At 41.2% G+C, this 13,658-nt stretch overlaps 2 protein-coding genes across 2 annotated transcripts; one reads left to right on the plus strand and one right to left on the minus strand.

Moving 5' to 3' along the window:
• Positions 1 to 4,490: 4,490 nt before the first annotated feature.
• Positions 4,491 to 6,272, minus strand: hint1 (histidine triad nucleotide binding protein 1). Its single transcript, XM_047014777.1, has 4 exons — positions 6,151 to 6,272; positions 5,578 to 5,787; positions 5,321 to 5,425; positions 4,491 to 4,819 (listed from the first exon to the last, which is right to left on the minus strand). The coding sequence occupies exons 2-4, from the start codon at positions 5,686 to 5,688 to the stop codon at positions 4,655 to 4,657; spliced, it is 381 nt and encodes a 126-aa protein (XP_046870733.1). The 5' UTR covers positions 5,689 to 5,787; positions 6,151 to 6,272; the 3' UTR covers positions 4,491 to 4,654.
• lyrm7 (LYR motif containing 7) lies at positions 5,806 to 12,898 on the plus strand. The gene is made up of 5 exons (XM_047014778.1): positions 5,806 to 5,880; positions 8,702 to 8,774; positions 11,706 to 11,776; positions 12,383 to 12,464; positions 12,564 to 12,898. Exons 1-5 carry the CDS (start codon positions 5,863 to 5,865, stop codon positions 12,632 to 12,634), a joined length of 315 nt encoding a protein of 104 aa, XP_046870734.1. The 5' UTR covers positions 5,806 to 5,862; the 3' UTR covers positions 12,635 to 12,898.
• The last annotated feature ends 760 nt before the right edge of the window (positions 12,899 to 13,658 follow it).

A 13,658-nucleotide genomic window follows, 5' to 3' on the forward strand; every position in this document is an offset into this window, starting at 1 on the left:
TGACTATTTACGACAATTTTGTCCACGTGTGTAATAAAAACAACCACACGTTTCAATACCGTAGAATTTTGTTGTTAATTTGAGTTGAATGCCAGTTTCATTGTATTGTCAAAATAAGTCTTCTGCATAACAGTACCAAAATAAAAGTACTCGTCAACTTAGGTTGTTACACATAGAATAAAACACATTCAGGGCAGAACACTCCCTGCCTGGCATTTACTGATGCCACTTAAGATTCAACTGACCTTACTTGATGTTTGACCTTCTTTTGGCAAGAGCAAGATGATATCCGAAATGGTCCTTAGGAATGTCTTGACTTTATCTTGTGAAGACATCCTAACCCCAATTTTGCAGACATTCCCATCACTGCTTGGAAAGGTGGAAGTGACCAGGGGGTATTCCAAGTAGGGGGTTTAATGAAAACTTTGAGTTGTTTAACCCTGAAAAGAGGCATACTCCGAGTTCCACGTTCCAGAAAGAGAGGTAACGAAACCTTTTGGTAAGTTTCCATGGTAACTTACTCCTTGAAACTAACCTGCTCGCTAGCAGGTTTTCCATGCCAAACTCTGCGTTTCTACCGATCCCCTCCCACTTTCTTAGCCTGATAGCGTTGGCAGACACGGCATATAATTTCCTGGTTCAGCCGAGCGATCTCGAAAATTTTTTAAATCGCTTAGTTATACGCCGGGAGACGATTTTAAGACTGCGGTTTGATGTACTTTAATTCCCTGATGAATACCTAAGTTAACGTTACCGTTTCCTGTCACAATCTGTAATTTATTTTAGCAACATTCTCAGCCCTTGGGTCTTCATCGATAGTGTTACTCGCCGTGGATTTGCACTCAGAATTGACCAAATGCCTTTTGGCACTGAAATAAAGACAAATAATTGAAATGATATTTGGTCTTCTTTATTGCCTACAAATAGAAATCTAATAATGAGTAGCCTATTTCTATCGGCTATTGTTCCTACAATTTACATGACTCATATGATTCCTACAATTTACATGATGTAGGCTACCGTCCTGTAACTGTTATTTCAGCAAATCTATTTCAACATTGTTGGGGGTCAATATATTGGCCAAACAACCGAACCTAATTCCCTATGGTTTGAAGGGAGATGGGAAACTGAACAATGTATTAACATTAACCAAATAATGCCAATACCAATGGAATTGCAGTTATTTGACTATTTGGGTTAAATCAGAGCAAGAATGGTCAAATTAAGGTTAAATAATATAATCATTTTATCATATTGCAAACGAATGCAATCAATTAAGTTAACTCTTATGCCTACTCTACCATGATTATTGTAAACCAGAGATAGAAAGCATGAGGTGAGGAAGAAGGAGTAGGCCTAGGACAAGCCAGAGCTGAGGAGAAGGTCTCAGGAGATCAAGAATCCACAGAACAATGCTTCACAATTCCTTTTATACCCAAGAACAACTACAATCACACCAGAATCTTGACCCTTACTTATCAACATGTCTAGCAATGCTACAGTAAGTTACAAAGATGTGAGAGCCATCAAGTTGAGACTCCATCCAGTAACTCCATATTTTACAATATGAGAGGTGGGGGCAGGTGGATAGCCTTACAAGATCAGCCTTTATTCTTCTGCCCTATGTACAACATCTCTTGGTCAAAATAGAAATTCAGCAAATTCAACAATTAATATTAATGTAGGTTATTGTTCCTACAATTAACATCACCTGTGACCATGCATCCTCCCGTAACTTGTGTTCCAGTAAATCTTTTTGGAGATTAGCCTTTATTCTTCTATAGGCCTACACCATCTCTTGGTCAGTTTTTGGCACTTTCTTCACGAGGTGCAATTTGTACAACTCATTTACTTGTAACTGGGTATACATGAGATTACATTAGCTACATTTCACAGTTCCACATGCGAAATTCACCTGCCATTAAATGAACATCTCACTGTATACAGCATCCATGCTCTGTTCAACATGATCAGAATGTGCAAATCGTTTTTTAAATATTAATTATTCTCACAATGTCAGTGTGACATTGTGAGAATTACTACTTACTAGCCATAGTAGGCTAGTAAACGTAATTCCTTCTAGGAACGATAGGTCCTAGCTATGGAAACCAGAATAATGATATGGATATGACACTAAATTAAAATGAGCTTCTTAAATTAATTTGCTGAATTCATATTCATTGATAATTTAGCACTAGTTGTGTAGCTATGTAGCCTACTGTGTAGTTAATGTGTAGAGCTAGTGTTAGTGCTACCTCCTGGGAAACGGTCTAACGTTAGGCTATTATAACGTTATATGAACTCATCACTTTATTCCTGTCACACTTACCCTAATGTAGAGAGTAATACAACTTATAAAATCCTTGAACTTCCCTGTCAATTAGTGATGTGTCGTTCGTGAACGATTCGTTCATTTTGAACGAATCCTTATAAGGACTCGGGAGTAACGAGTCCTCTCAACGAGTGATTCGTTCATTTCCCGACTCGGTCTTTCTACGAGTCTTTGGATCATTTTTCACGTGACCTGCATAGGCTCTGTAGCTAGAGGAAACGAACGATTCGTTCCTTTCCCGACTCGGTCTTTCTACGAGTCTTTGGATCATTTTTCACGTGACCTGTATAGGCTGTAGCAAAAGGAAACGAACGATTCGTTCCTTTCCCGACTCGGTCTTTCTACGAGTCTTTGGATCATTTTTCACGTGACCTGCATAGGCTCTGTAGCTAGAGGAAACGAACGATTCGTTCCTTTCCCGACTCGGTCTTTCTACGAGTCTTTGGATCATTTTTCACGTGACCTGTATAGGCTGTAGCAAGAGGAAACGAACGATTCGTTCCTTTCCCGACTCGGTCTTTCTACGAGTCTTTGGATCATTTTTCACGTGACCTGCATAGGCTCTGTAGCTAGAGGAAACGAATGATTAGTTCCTTCCCCGACTCGGTCTTTCTACGAGTCTTTGGATCCTTTTTTCACGTGACCCGCATTGTATTTTTTAGTAGAGGAAACAGTTTCCTTATTCCCTTTCGCGTGGCCGCTGTTTTAGTAAGACGTGAATGAATGATATTCGCTCAAGTCATCATACTGACTGGTTTTGTTATTTTCACTTTACATTTACACTTACAGTTTAGTGCAGTGTAATTGTTTGACGTGATAATTAAATGCTAGTGTGATAATACATGACCAAATCATACAAACTCATGATACATTATTTTAATGCAGGAATTTATTTTGAAATAGTATTTGCTGGTGCACATGTCATGCACTAACCTACAGTGGACGTATAGGGGCTATACGTCCTTTGCAGTGGACGTATAGCCCCCAACCCCCCCCCCCCCCCCCCCCCCCCCCTGAAATGAACAAATGACTCGAAAAAAGATTCGTTCATTTTACTGAACGAGATTCAAAGAACCGAATCAGTAAAAAGAACCAAACTTCCCATCACTACTGTCAATATAAGTTATTTGGATCACCTAGCGCTGCAGATGTGTACAGAAGTGAGAAGCGGAAACGATTACATCTGTTTTCCGGTTCGAAGGCTGAGCGCTCCGCATAACCCCTATTTCAAATGAGCATATAAAGTCTGGCGAGATGAGGGTCAACTGAGGCACTGGCTGTCGGGAGATTTCCCGAACGGCCGGTCAAACGGCCGCGGCATAATGCAAAAAAATATATATAATACAGTCGTGAGCTGTCTGCGTTTTCGAAGTCCTGGGCCGTTTTTCAGTCTAGACTTGCCCACATCTGATTTCAGCTTCTCACCATACGCCTTTTGTTCTAGAGCTGAGCAACTGAACTGAATGCCAACCACTTCTCTTACCACTCCCCTTGTGGCCTGCCATATATAGGCCACTACATACCGGCTATTTTGAACACCACCAAATAACTATTTTCTATTCTTTCACCTATATCTGAACACTAAACTGGAACTCTTACGGATTTATTATAGATCCACTTACTCTTTGGGAATCATTTAGAGTGATTTGCACAACTTCAGAGTTTGATAGGGTTAGTAAGCTGATTTATAGCATCAAAGATTTAGAGTTTGTCTAGAAATACAATAGTGATTAATTACAATAAATAACTTGCAATTTTATTGCAACATAGCATACAGTGTGTTTCATTATCTCACTACATTGCACCACATCTCACCAGCCTCACTGGTATAAAACTATTTCAGACTGATGGGCAAATCAAGCCAAGAGTGTGATTAATCATCAATTAATTCATTTGTACACATGCAGATATGGGCATACATTGGTCATTTTGCAGCAAAACAATTTCATTTTCAGTGATTCTGGAGATGTGGTTGCACTTTAATGCATGCACACAGCACACAATATAAAGGTGGCATCCCAAACTACAATATCCTGTGCCATTAATGTAGAATAATTTCCATAAGATTTTCTTTCAAAAGTAAATTTTCTTCAGCATGTACTAAACAAATTAAACATGTTATGCATCATGATAAAAGAATGAAAAACATCACTCAGCCTGCCTTTGTGAAGTGCATTTATTCAACAGAGAAAGTGTTCCCTATTAAGTCTACATGACAGAGTTGTTGACATCCCATAGAGTAGCAAGGGGACAGCATTTTGTTGAAATGGGAATACAGAAGTAACAGTAATAAGTTATGTCTGTTACAGCAGCAGGGATCAGCTAACCAGGGGGCCAGCCCATCTGGCGCCCACCCATCACGTGGATATGGATGTGGTAGACTGATTGGCCGCCATCCGGGCCGTCGTTGACCACCAGCCTGTAGCCCTTGGGCAGGCCCACCTGCTCAGCACACTTCTTGGCCACGATCATCATGTGACCCAGTAACTGAGACACCACAGGTCAAGATAAAACAAATATAACTAATGAGTTTAAGCAGTCAATGTACAGTGCGTCCTTTTTGTGTCAAAATCCTAGAATTTTTAAGATAAATCATATCCTGCTTTGAATTAAACACTTAAAATCTAGATATGGCAAGGCTAGATCAGAATATTTGAGTCATTGTGGGAATTGAGTGTTTCCAATTTAAGAACAAGAACGCCATCTACTGGTCATGGTCGGATAGTCCACTGCAGCAGGCAATGCAGGTCTAGAGGAGCCATGCAGAGCAGGTTTTAGTCCACCTCCTCAGCTTTAGCCCCGAAACCAAACTATCTGCGAGTTAATGGTTTATTTTCTCTGGCAGATGAGTCTGGCTACGCTCCCATTCAAACAGATCAACCCACTTGGTTACGTACTCCAGATACACACTCCAATACCACGATGATAGTGCAGTAAGATGAACAATGACATAAATGTCCAGTAGCCTTCCAAAAGTTAGTTACTTACGACTGCATCACAATCTTCTGCTTTAGACAGTTGGACGATTGGTTTTCTTGGGACAACTAAAAAATGAGTGGGTGCCTGTGGAGTCACATCGTGGAAGGCAATGCACTGAAAAAAGACATGTGTTTGATTAGGCCTATGGGTGAGGGTTAGAGCTAGCAATATCGTATTAACGACACCAATTCATAACTAGCTAGCAAGCTAACACGGTGGCTACAAAGCCTGGCAATATGGTTTGCATGACACTAGTGTATGCACACCTGATCATCTTCATAGAAAATCTTTGCCGGAATCTCCTTGCGGATAATTTTCCCAAATATTGTATCTCCGCCAGGTTCGGCAGTCTGCGCTTTAGTTATCTCGTCAGCCATGGCGCAAACTAGAGCGCATCCCACGTTCCACGCTCAGGGGCTCGGGTTTAGACACTCAATATGGTTAAAGTCCATTGGCCGCGGACTTTTACAGCACAACTATTGGTTTAAAAGAAGGCAGACCGTTTGGGACATTCTGACAGGAAGTCCGATACGACACGTTCTGATGTTAAGATGGGGACTCGGTTGAAGGTGAGTTGTAGAAACGTCCTGTATGTAAAGCTAGAATATACCACAACGGTTTTAGTTTTGTTGTTGTTGTTTAAATAATGCAATAATGTTAAAATACATTATTGCTTTCCTATGTCCATGTGAAATGTATATTATAAAACATGAGAATGAATCTCTGTTCCACGGGGGTGTTCCATCAACGTCGCTAACGCAAGTTGTGTTTACACGAATACGTATCACTTGGGTAAACGTCAATTTAGATTTAGCTAAGCCTCAAGCCGTTCCACTTACCTTCCGTTCCACAAACAGGCAACGCTAATTCAAGCTAGACCTCAATAAGCTTATACTGTGCAGTCCAGATCAGGCAATCGTTGAAAAGAGGAGTTATGTCGCAAAAAGCTAAGCGTAAACCAGCAAAGTGTTTTCAGCAGCGTAAAACATTTTTTTTTTTGTTGTCACCAAAAAGGGAAATGTTTCCGGTAAAGGTTTGTTAACGACGATATTTAACCATAATTTTCGTCGACGAAAGCAACACTACTTGGAAAAACAGTCTTTTAAGGTTAATCAGCATGACTAAGAAAATATAATTATTATATTACGTACATATTTAATCCAAATCCAATTATTACTATTCTGTCTGACAGTGTATGGACAGCTGCCCCAGATTTCCTATTAACATGGTCTGCTTCCACAGATCCAGAGGGGGCTTGGACAGTGGCAGACTGTGGCTGTTTGAAGGGCAGGGGTGGAAACATTTAAAGGGCTGCTACTGTTGTCACAGCCTCACTTTGGGAAAGCATGCCCACATTTGGGCACATTGTAGGGGAAACTGTTGGGCACAGCATCTAATCGTCTTTTGGAAAGGGCACCATTTGGGACACTGTCATGTAGGGGCAGCATAAAGGGCACTTCATAATAGCACCCTTTTCCATTGGAAGTAAGGGCATGGGAACAGTCAAATTTAGACCATTGTAAGGGAACCTTATAGGGTACTGCATTACATTTTCTCTACTATAAAGAAACTAATTAAGACATGTTTTGACATTTATAGAGGGCACACTATCATTTGTATTGCATAAAGGGGCACCCTGGGCACTCAAGCATATTTCACAATGTGAATGGCAGACAGTAGGGTACTTGGTCACATTTTTGCCACTCTAGAGGGCACATTAGAAATGCTTTTTCGACCCTGGGGGCACCAGGCAGTCACCCCCCGAGTCTTCCAGTGGGCCTGGATACACCATGTGGACAGTACATTGCACCTATAATATTGGGGAAGCCAGAAGGAGAGGATTAAGTAATATAGAGGCTTGTCAACATATAGGCTATTTTAAACAATGAAAATGCTTTATACAATTGAATAAAAAGTCTCCTTGATTCTTTGTGCTTCAAAATTACCTGGAAAACTGATGACAATATTCAGGTACTGCTTTGGAGCAAGGTATACCCTTCATATTTCCTGGCATAGTTGCCTTTGCTAAACCTTTTGAAGTCACCAACCTGTTCAAGAATGTCCCACATGAAAAGACACACAGAGATGCAGACAGACTGAACAGTGGTCAAGGCGCGGCTACAGTGAGTTTGCTTCCTTGTGTGTGATTCCAGCAGACTACATCGTCTAGGCCTACCTGCATAGACTGCAGTCTACTACCCTAATTTCTACTATTATAGTCTACTACTCTCCTTTCTACTACTTTCTACAAAGGATGGTATGCTGCTCTTATGTGTTCATTGCCACCCTTGCGAGTTGCTGAAGTGTTTTTCTATGTATATATTTTTTAAGAATGACAATAAAATCTATAAAAATAAACTATGCTGGGCCTGCTGAACCTATACCTCTTCTACATATACTAGTCAGGGAAGCATTACTTCTGTCTCTGAAGACACCTTGGGGCTGGCGGGATAAACGCTCTTTGTATAATCTGAGCACCTTCATCCACAGGGTTGTCAAAGAACGGATAGGCCCTACGCCATAATTGATTGTAACTTGTCTATACGCTCTGCTTAATTTCTAAGGCCTTATTTTATGTAGCCTACATTTATCAATGGCTTTTGAAAACAGTTAGGCTAAAGTGCAGTGGCGGTCCTAGCACATTTGGCACCCCTTGTTCCGCCACCTACGCCGCTGGCCGCCCCAACAGAGTACACGGGACAAGTGGCACGAACACAATCACAAAACCTTTTTTGCCAGCAGAGGGCCAAACACACACATTGCGGAAAAAGCCGCCCCTCGGCGGAAAAAGCCGCCCCTAACTTTGTGGCGCCCCGGGCATCGGCCCGTGCGTAAAACCGGCCCTGCTTTAGTGACATTATTTCTTAACTTGTTTATTTAAATAAATACATTGTTTGGAGATGAAGTAAACACGTAAATGCATTCATGTCTGCACTTCAAAAAGTCTTCGCTTATGTTTCCGAACAAAGTGCTTTGCGCGCAGGAATTTACTCGACGGACTGTCTTTTGAGATTCTGTTTCTGCCTGTTTGAAATGGTTTGCAACACATCTTAGTTTAACCAGAGCCCATCTGTTTAGCTCGACTTTTAGCCTAACACGGAGCAGGCTAGGTCCGAAGTATAAGTTACCTTGGTTACGTAGCTAGAACTAGAATAAGCCACTTTCATGGAACGGAACTCTCGCTGAAATAAGAGAGACTTGGCAGAATAAGTCTCGCTTTTCCTTAATCAACGTTGATCGAACACCCCCCTGCTTTACTAGGCTTAGTGTTGCGGAATCTGCCGTATAGTGTTGACACTGACAGTTAGCTGTTTAAGGAATACTTGCTTTGCCAAATAGTGGTAGATAAACAAGATTGTGTTTATTCCATGGTTATTTATTTCCGTGCAGGTACTGAAAGCGTTCAAAGCTTTGCATCGGACAAGAATGGATGTTTTCAAAGAGGACGATAGAGCATTGACAGGTAGCAATTAGTACAGGGTATAGGCTACTCTAGTTGTGCATAGGGAAATGGCTAGTTTGGCATTTACGGTGCTAACATTTGGTCAGGCTGCTGCTGCAATCTGCATGCATCCTATTCTAATTAAAGTGTAATAATATTACACTGTAATTATATTCTATAACATATAATGTATACAGTAGCTAATCTAACTACATTGTATGCTACAAATCCTAATTCAAAGTATATTGTTGTAGGCTAAGTGGCCTACAACATGTAGTATGACTCAGTGAGGTGAAGTTAGTTTCATATTCGACATTCGTCTCACATTCGGAAGACGCTACTTTGCAGCGTCGAGTTAGGGACCGGGTGAAAACTAAACCATACAATTTAGGAAATGTATGTGTTTAATTATATTTCTATGGATATAAAACCTCAAACTGTCACCAGATTATTTTAATCATGTCTGGCCTACTTCCACACCAAAAGAATGATAGAAAACCGCTAATCTCTGAAAATTGCATGAAATCCTTGGCAATCTTAAAAATCTTTAAAAAATTGTACAGAAAAACCTCAAATATAGACCAGATTATTCTAATAATGCTTGGCCTACTTCCACACCCTTTACTAACCAGTATCCTTACCAGGTGCCCAAACCACCTCAACTGGCTCCTTTTGATGCAAATGAGCAGCGGCTCTCCTCCGAGCTCCTCACGGATGATTGAGCACCTCACCCTACCTCTAAGGGAGACACCAGCCACCCTCCTGAGGAAACAATTTGGTTATGACCCAACTTTCATGACCATAGGTGAGGGTAGGATCTAAACTTGACTGGTAGATTGAGAGTTTTGCCTTCCGGCTCAACGATGCGATAGTGCGAATGCTATTCGCACTATTGCCCCCGCTGCCCCGATTCTCCGGCCAACCTCCTACTCCATTCTCCTCTCACTCGCGAACAAGACCCTGAGGTACTTGAACTCCTTCACTTGGGGTAAGAACTCATTCCCTACCCGGAGTAAGCACTCCATCGGTTTAGAACCATGGCCTCAGATTTAGAGGTGCTGATCCTCATCCGAGCCGCTTCACACTCACCTGCGATATGATCTAGTGAGTGCTGAAGGTCACGGACCGATGATGACAGGAAGACCACATCATCCGCAAAAAGTAGCGATGGAATCCCCAGCCCACCAAACCGCAACCCTTCCCATCCCGACTACGGCTCAATATCCTGTCCATTAATATCACAAACAGGATTGGTGACAAAGCACAGCCCTTGCGGAGACCAACCCCCACACGGAACAAACTCAACTTTGTGCCAAGGACCCGGACAAAACTCTGGCTTTGGATGTACAGGGATTGGATCGCCCAAGAAGGGCAAGAATCCCCGGGCTTTGCCACTGTGGAGTCGTTTGACTACCTCAGTGACTACCTCAGCTGCATTTCTCCACCACGGCTTCAGCAATGAAGGCTTTGAACATTGCCCACTCCGGTTCAATGCCCCCAACTTCTGCAGGGATACCTGAGAAACTCTGCTGGAAGTGTGAGTTGAAGATCTCGCGAACAGGGGCCTCCTCCAAATGGTCCCAGTTTACCCGCACTACTCACTTGGGTTTACCAGGCCTGTCAAGTCTTCCCCCACCCCATGACCCAACTCACCACAAGATTGTGATCGGTTGAAAACTCCAAAACATACAACCTCAGATCCGACGACATGATTACAAAATCAATCATAGACCTTCGGCCTAGGGTGTTCTGGTACCACGTATACTTATGAGCATCCTTATGTTCGACCATGGTGTTTGTTATAGATAATCCATGACTAGCACAGAAATACAACAACAAACACCCATTCGGGTTCAGATCAGGGAGGCCTTTCCCCCCAGTCACGCCTCTCTGGGTGTCCCTGTCATTTTCCATGTACTCCCCACTGGGGCCCTAAAAAGGCAAAATACCCCGATCTTCTGTTCGGTCCATATGCATAGACAACAGTCAGAGATTTCCCCCCTACAACCCATAGGAGTAGGGAGGCGACCCTCTCGTCCATCAGGGTCGCCTCCCGCCTCCTCCAACTCCCAACAAATGCATCAGGCTACTGTGCATTTGTGTATACAGTTTCTCTTACCTGGAACATACGGTGGCTGGTGCTGTCTTGGCGTTGGCCTACATCAAAAACTCTTTAGTTTGCTTAACATTTTTTTTTTAAAGGTAAAGGGTGTGGTAGTAGGTCAGACATTATTTTAATAATCTGGTGTATATTTGAGTTTTTTTGACACAATTTTGAAAACGTTATTGAGATTAGGGAGGATTTTAAGATATTTTCAGAGATTAGCGGTTTTCTACCATTATTTTTACATTTACTTATTTCATTTAGAAAGGAAAGGCTGTGGAAGTATACCAGACATTGTTGGAAAACTTTACTGTTTGTTTGAGGTTTTATATTCATAAAATAATTTTAAAAGTCATAATTGTTCAAAATTGTATGGGTTTATAGTTTTCACCCGGCCCCTAAGGCAACGCTGCAAAGTAGTGTCTTCCGAATGTGAGACAAATGTTCAAATATGAAACTAGCTTCAACTCTGTGTCGGACTCAGCTCCAGAACGAATTAAATGGGGGGGGGGGGGGGGTTCACAAGGGGGCACGCATTTACAAAGCATTTGAGAGTCAAAATAAGAGCAGACCTGCATATTCTGCAGGAAAATGTAGCCATCTTGATATTTAATTTATAGCCAATGCCAGTATTTCTCAATTATACTTTAACAAAATATTTTTTTGATGGGGCGCAGCATTCCATTTGGGGGGACATTGCGCCCCAATGCCCCCCCTTGGAGCTGACCCTGCATGTAGTACTACATCATAGCTACCTATCCTTGCATGAAAAGTATTACAATGAACCATGTGTTTAGGTATGATAATATCATAACCTTGTGTTGATTGAAGTTGTTTTTTTCTTACAGCTGCAAGGTTAAAAATAAATGAGGAATACAGAAAAAACAAAGAGGAAACTTCAGAAGAAAACATAAATAAGGTGAAATAGCTAATAATGCCAAGTGATACTGATAGGTAAACACAGTAGCATATGCTGAGTTCAAGAGAATATGTACACCAGAAGAAAAAATCACCTTATTGCAGGACATCTGTAGCCTGAAGTTGTCATACTCATAATTCTAGTCAGAATATGAGTCTGAAAAGTCTCCGTTGGGCTGTGACTACGGGGCGTGTGTTTCAACCGAACTCGTAAAACAAATGCCTCTTCGCTCAATTGGATAGACCTACAACCAATCAGAGCAACGTAATATGTTGTTTGTTGAAAACAAATTCATCCCAAGCGCTCTTTCGTGACGTTGTTGATTACGTTACTGTTGATCATCTGTCCATCATCGTATAAAGCCCGCCCTGGCAATTTCATTGGTCAGTCCCGATTCTGTTTTTCTGTAGTTGTCCCCAATACAAGACCCTCCAGACCCAACTTCCCGACCAAGTTTTTTTGTGGGCGGGGAGAAGTTGGGCTGGCAGCCAGGCTAGGACATTTGTGGATCATAAAGATTCAATTTTTTAATCATTGTATACATCAATCAGTGTGTCTTGCTATAGCTAATATGTCTGCATTGGGCTGTTTGCCATATACTTTCAGATGATAAAAATGAGCTCTGATGTGGAAAGTATTCTTCGTCTAAATGTCATTCAAGCTGAGCATTTATCACAAAATACTATACGTAAGTTTATTCCATGCCTTTACATTTTTGTCTTGCACAATAAGGTATAAAAGGAAATATTTGCATTCCGATTATTATCCAATTTACTCCATCTTGTAGAGCTTCGACCCCGAAAGAGCCTTCTTCTGGAGAATGTGCCATACTGTGATCAACCAAGGAGAAAATCGTGACAGTAAAATTATCATTCTAGTACTAAGATCATGCCTCTACAATGTTACTGTAATGTGTCCAGACCATTTTTTCCTGTGTATGAAGAGCAATTTGGACTGTCAAAAGACAAAAGGTTATCACTAACATGGAAATTATTTTCAAAATATTTAGACTTTACTGGACCATATGTTATGTGTTACGTGTTTCATTGTTGTAAGATATAGTCACATAACTGTGCAAGCTATTGATTTGACTATTAAACTCACAAGTGAAGGTGCATTATACATTTGCTGCTCTCTTTTCATCTGCTACATGTTGTAATATTGTTATGGTCAATTAAGGTAATATTTGAACTGTCCAAAGTTTATTTTTATACAATTCTCAAATTACAAGGCATTATATGCGTTTAGAAAAATGTCCATATTCAAAATATTTTCAATTGTCAATATTTCAGATACAGTTTCTGATTGTCTGGTAGGTGACATTCAACTCTGTATAACCCGAGACAGCTATCAACTCGGCAGAAAACTTCCCTCTGTATGCCTGCGCCTTGTCCATTCATTGTATATTGTATATAGCGGGGCAAGTTATCCCTTCTCAGCATGAGAAATACAATAATAATAATAATAATTCATTTTTTTAGTGCTTTTCTAAATACCCTAAGTCACCTTATAAGTGTGAGGACAAGCAAACAAGACAACAGTAAAATATAAAGACGAAGGATTGAACAAAACAGACAAACAGAACATTATAAAGAAAAGCTAACATATAAGTCTAATAATACAAGGTGTTGTGTGAGAGTATGGTAAATGGTTGAAATGTGTGAGTCTCACGGTGAATGTGTGAGACTTTAGAACCCTGATAGAGCCTTCTGCATGTGCCAAGGTAATCTGCTTGGGCTTGTATGAAATGTCAACTAGCAGTGGTGGACTCAGGCTATCTAAGGGGAGGGGCAAAAAAAATAGGGAAAAAAGGGCACCAGCTGCATATGGTGGGCCACAGGGGTGTTGAAAGACAAAGATCTACTTTGGCACAGGCCCCACT

This window comes from Hypomesus transpacificus, unplaced genomic scaffold (assembly GCF_021917145.1).
Source record: "Hypomesus transpacificus isolate Combined female unplaced genomic scaffold, fHypTra1 scaffold_27, whole genome shotgun sequence".
Lineage (NCBI taxonomy): Eukaryota > Metazoa > Chordata > Actinopteri > Osmeriformes > Osmeridae > Hypomesus > Hypomesus transpacificus.

What these genes read in the sequence shown, in the direction of transcription:
- lyrm7 (XM_047014778.1), top strand. An exon ending in GGACGATAGAGCATTGACAG is followed by an intron (nt 8,775 to 11,705) that starts GTAGCAATTAGT and finishes TTTTTCTTACAG; the next exon opens with CTGCAAGGTTAAAAATAAAT. An exon ending in TTTATCACAAAATACTATAC is followed by an intron (nt 12,465 to 12,563) that starts GTAAGTTTATTC and finishes TCCATCTTGTAG; the next exon opens with AGCTTCGACCCCGAAAGAGC.
- hint1 (XM_047014777.1), bottom strand. Translation starts at nt 5,688, where the DNA reads ATGGCTGACGAGATAACTAAAGCGCAGACTGCCGAACCTGGCGGAGAT. An exon ending in TTTTCTATGAAGATGATCAG is followed by an intron (nt 5,426 to 5,577) that starts GTGTGCATACAC and finishes GTCTTTTTTCAG; the next exon opens with TGCATTGCCTTCCACGATGT. An exon ending in CAGAAGATTGTGATGCAGTC is followed by an intron (nt 4,820 to 5,320) that starts GTAAGTAACTAA and finishes GTGGTGTCTCAG; the next exon opens with TTACTGGGTCACATGATGAT.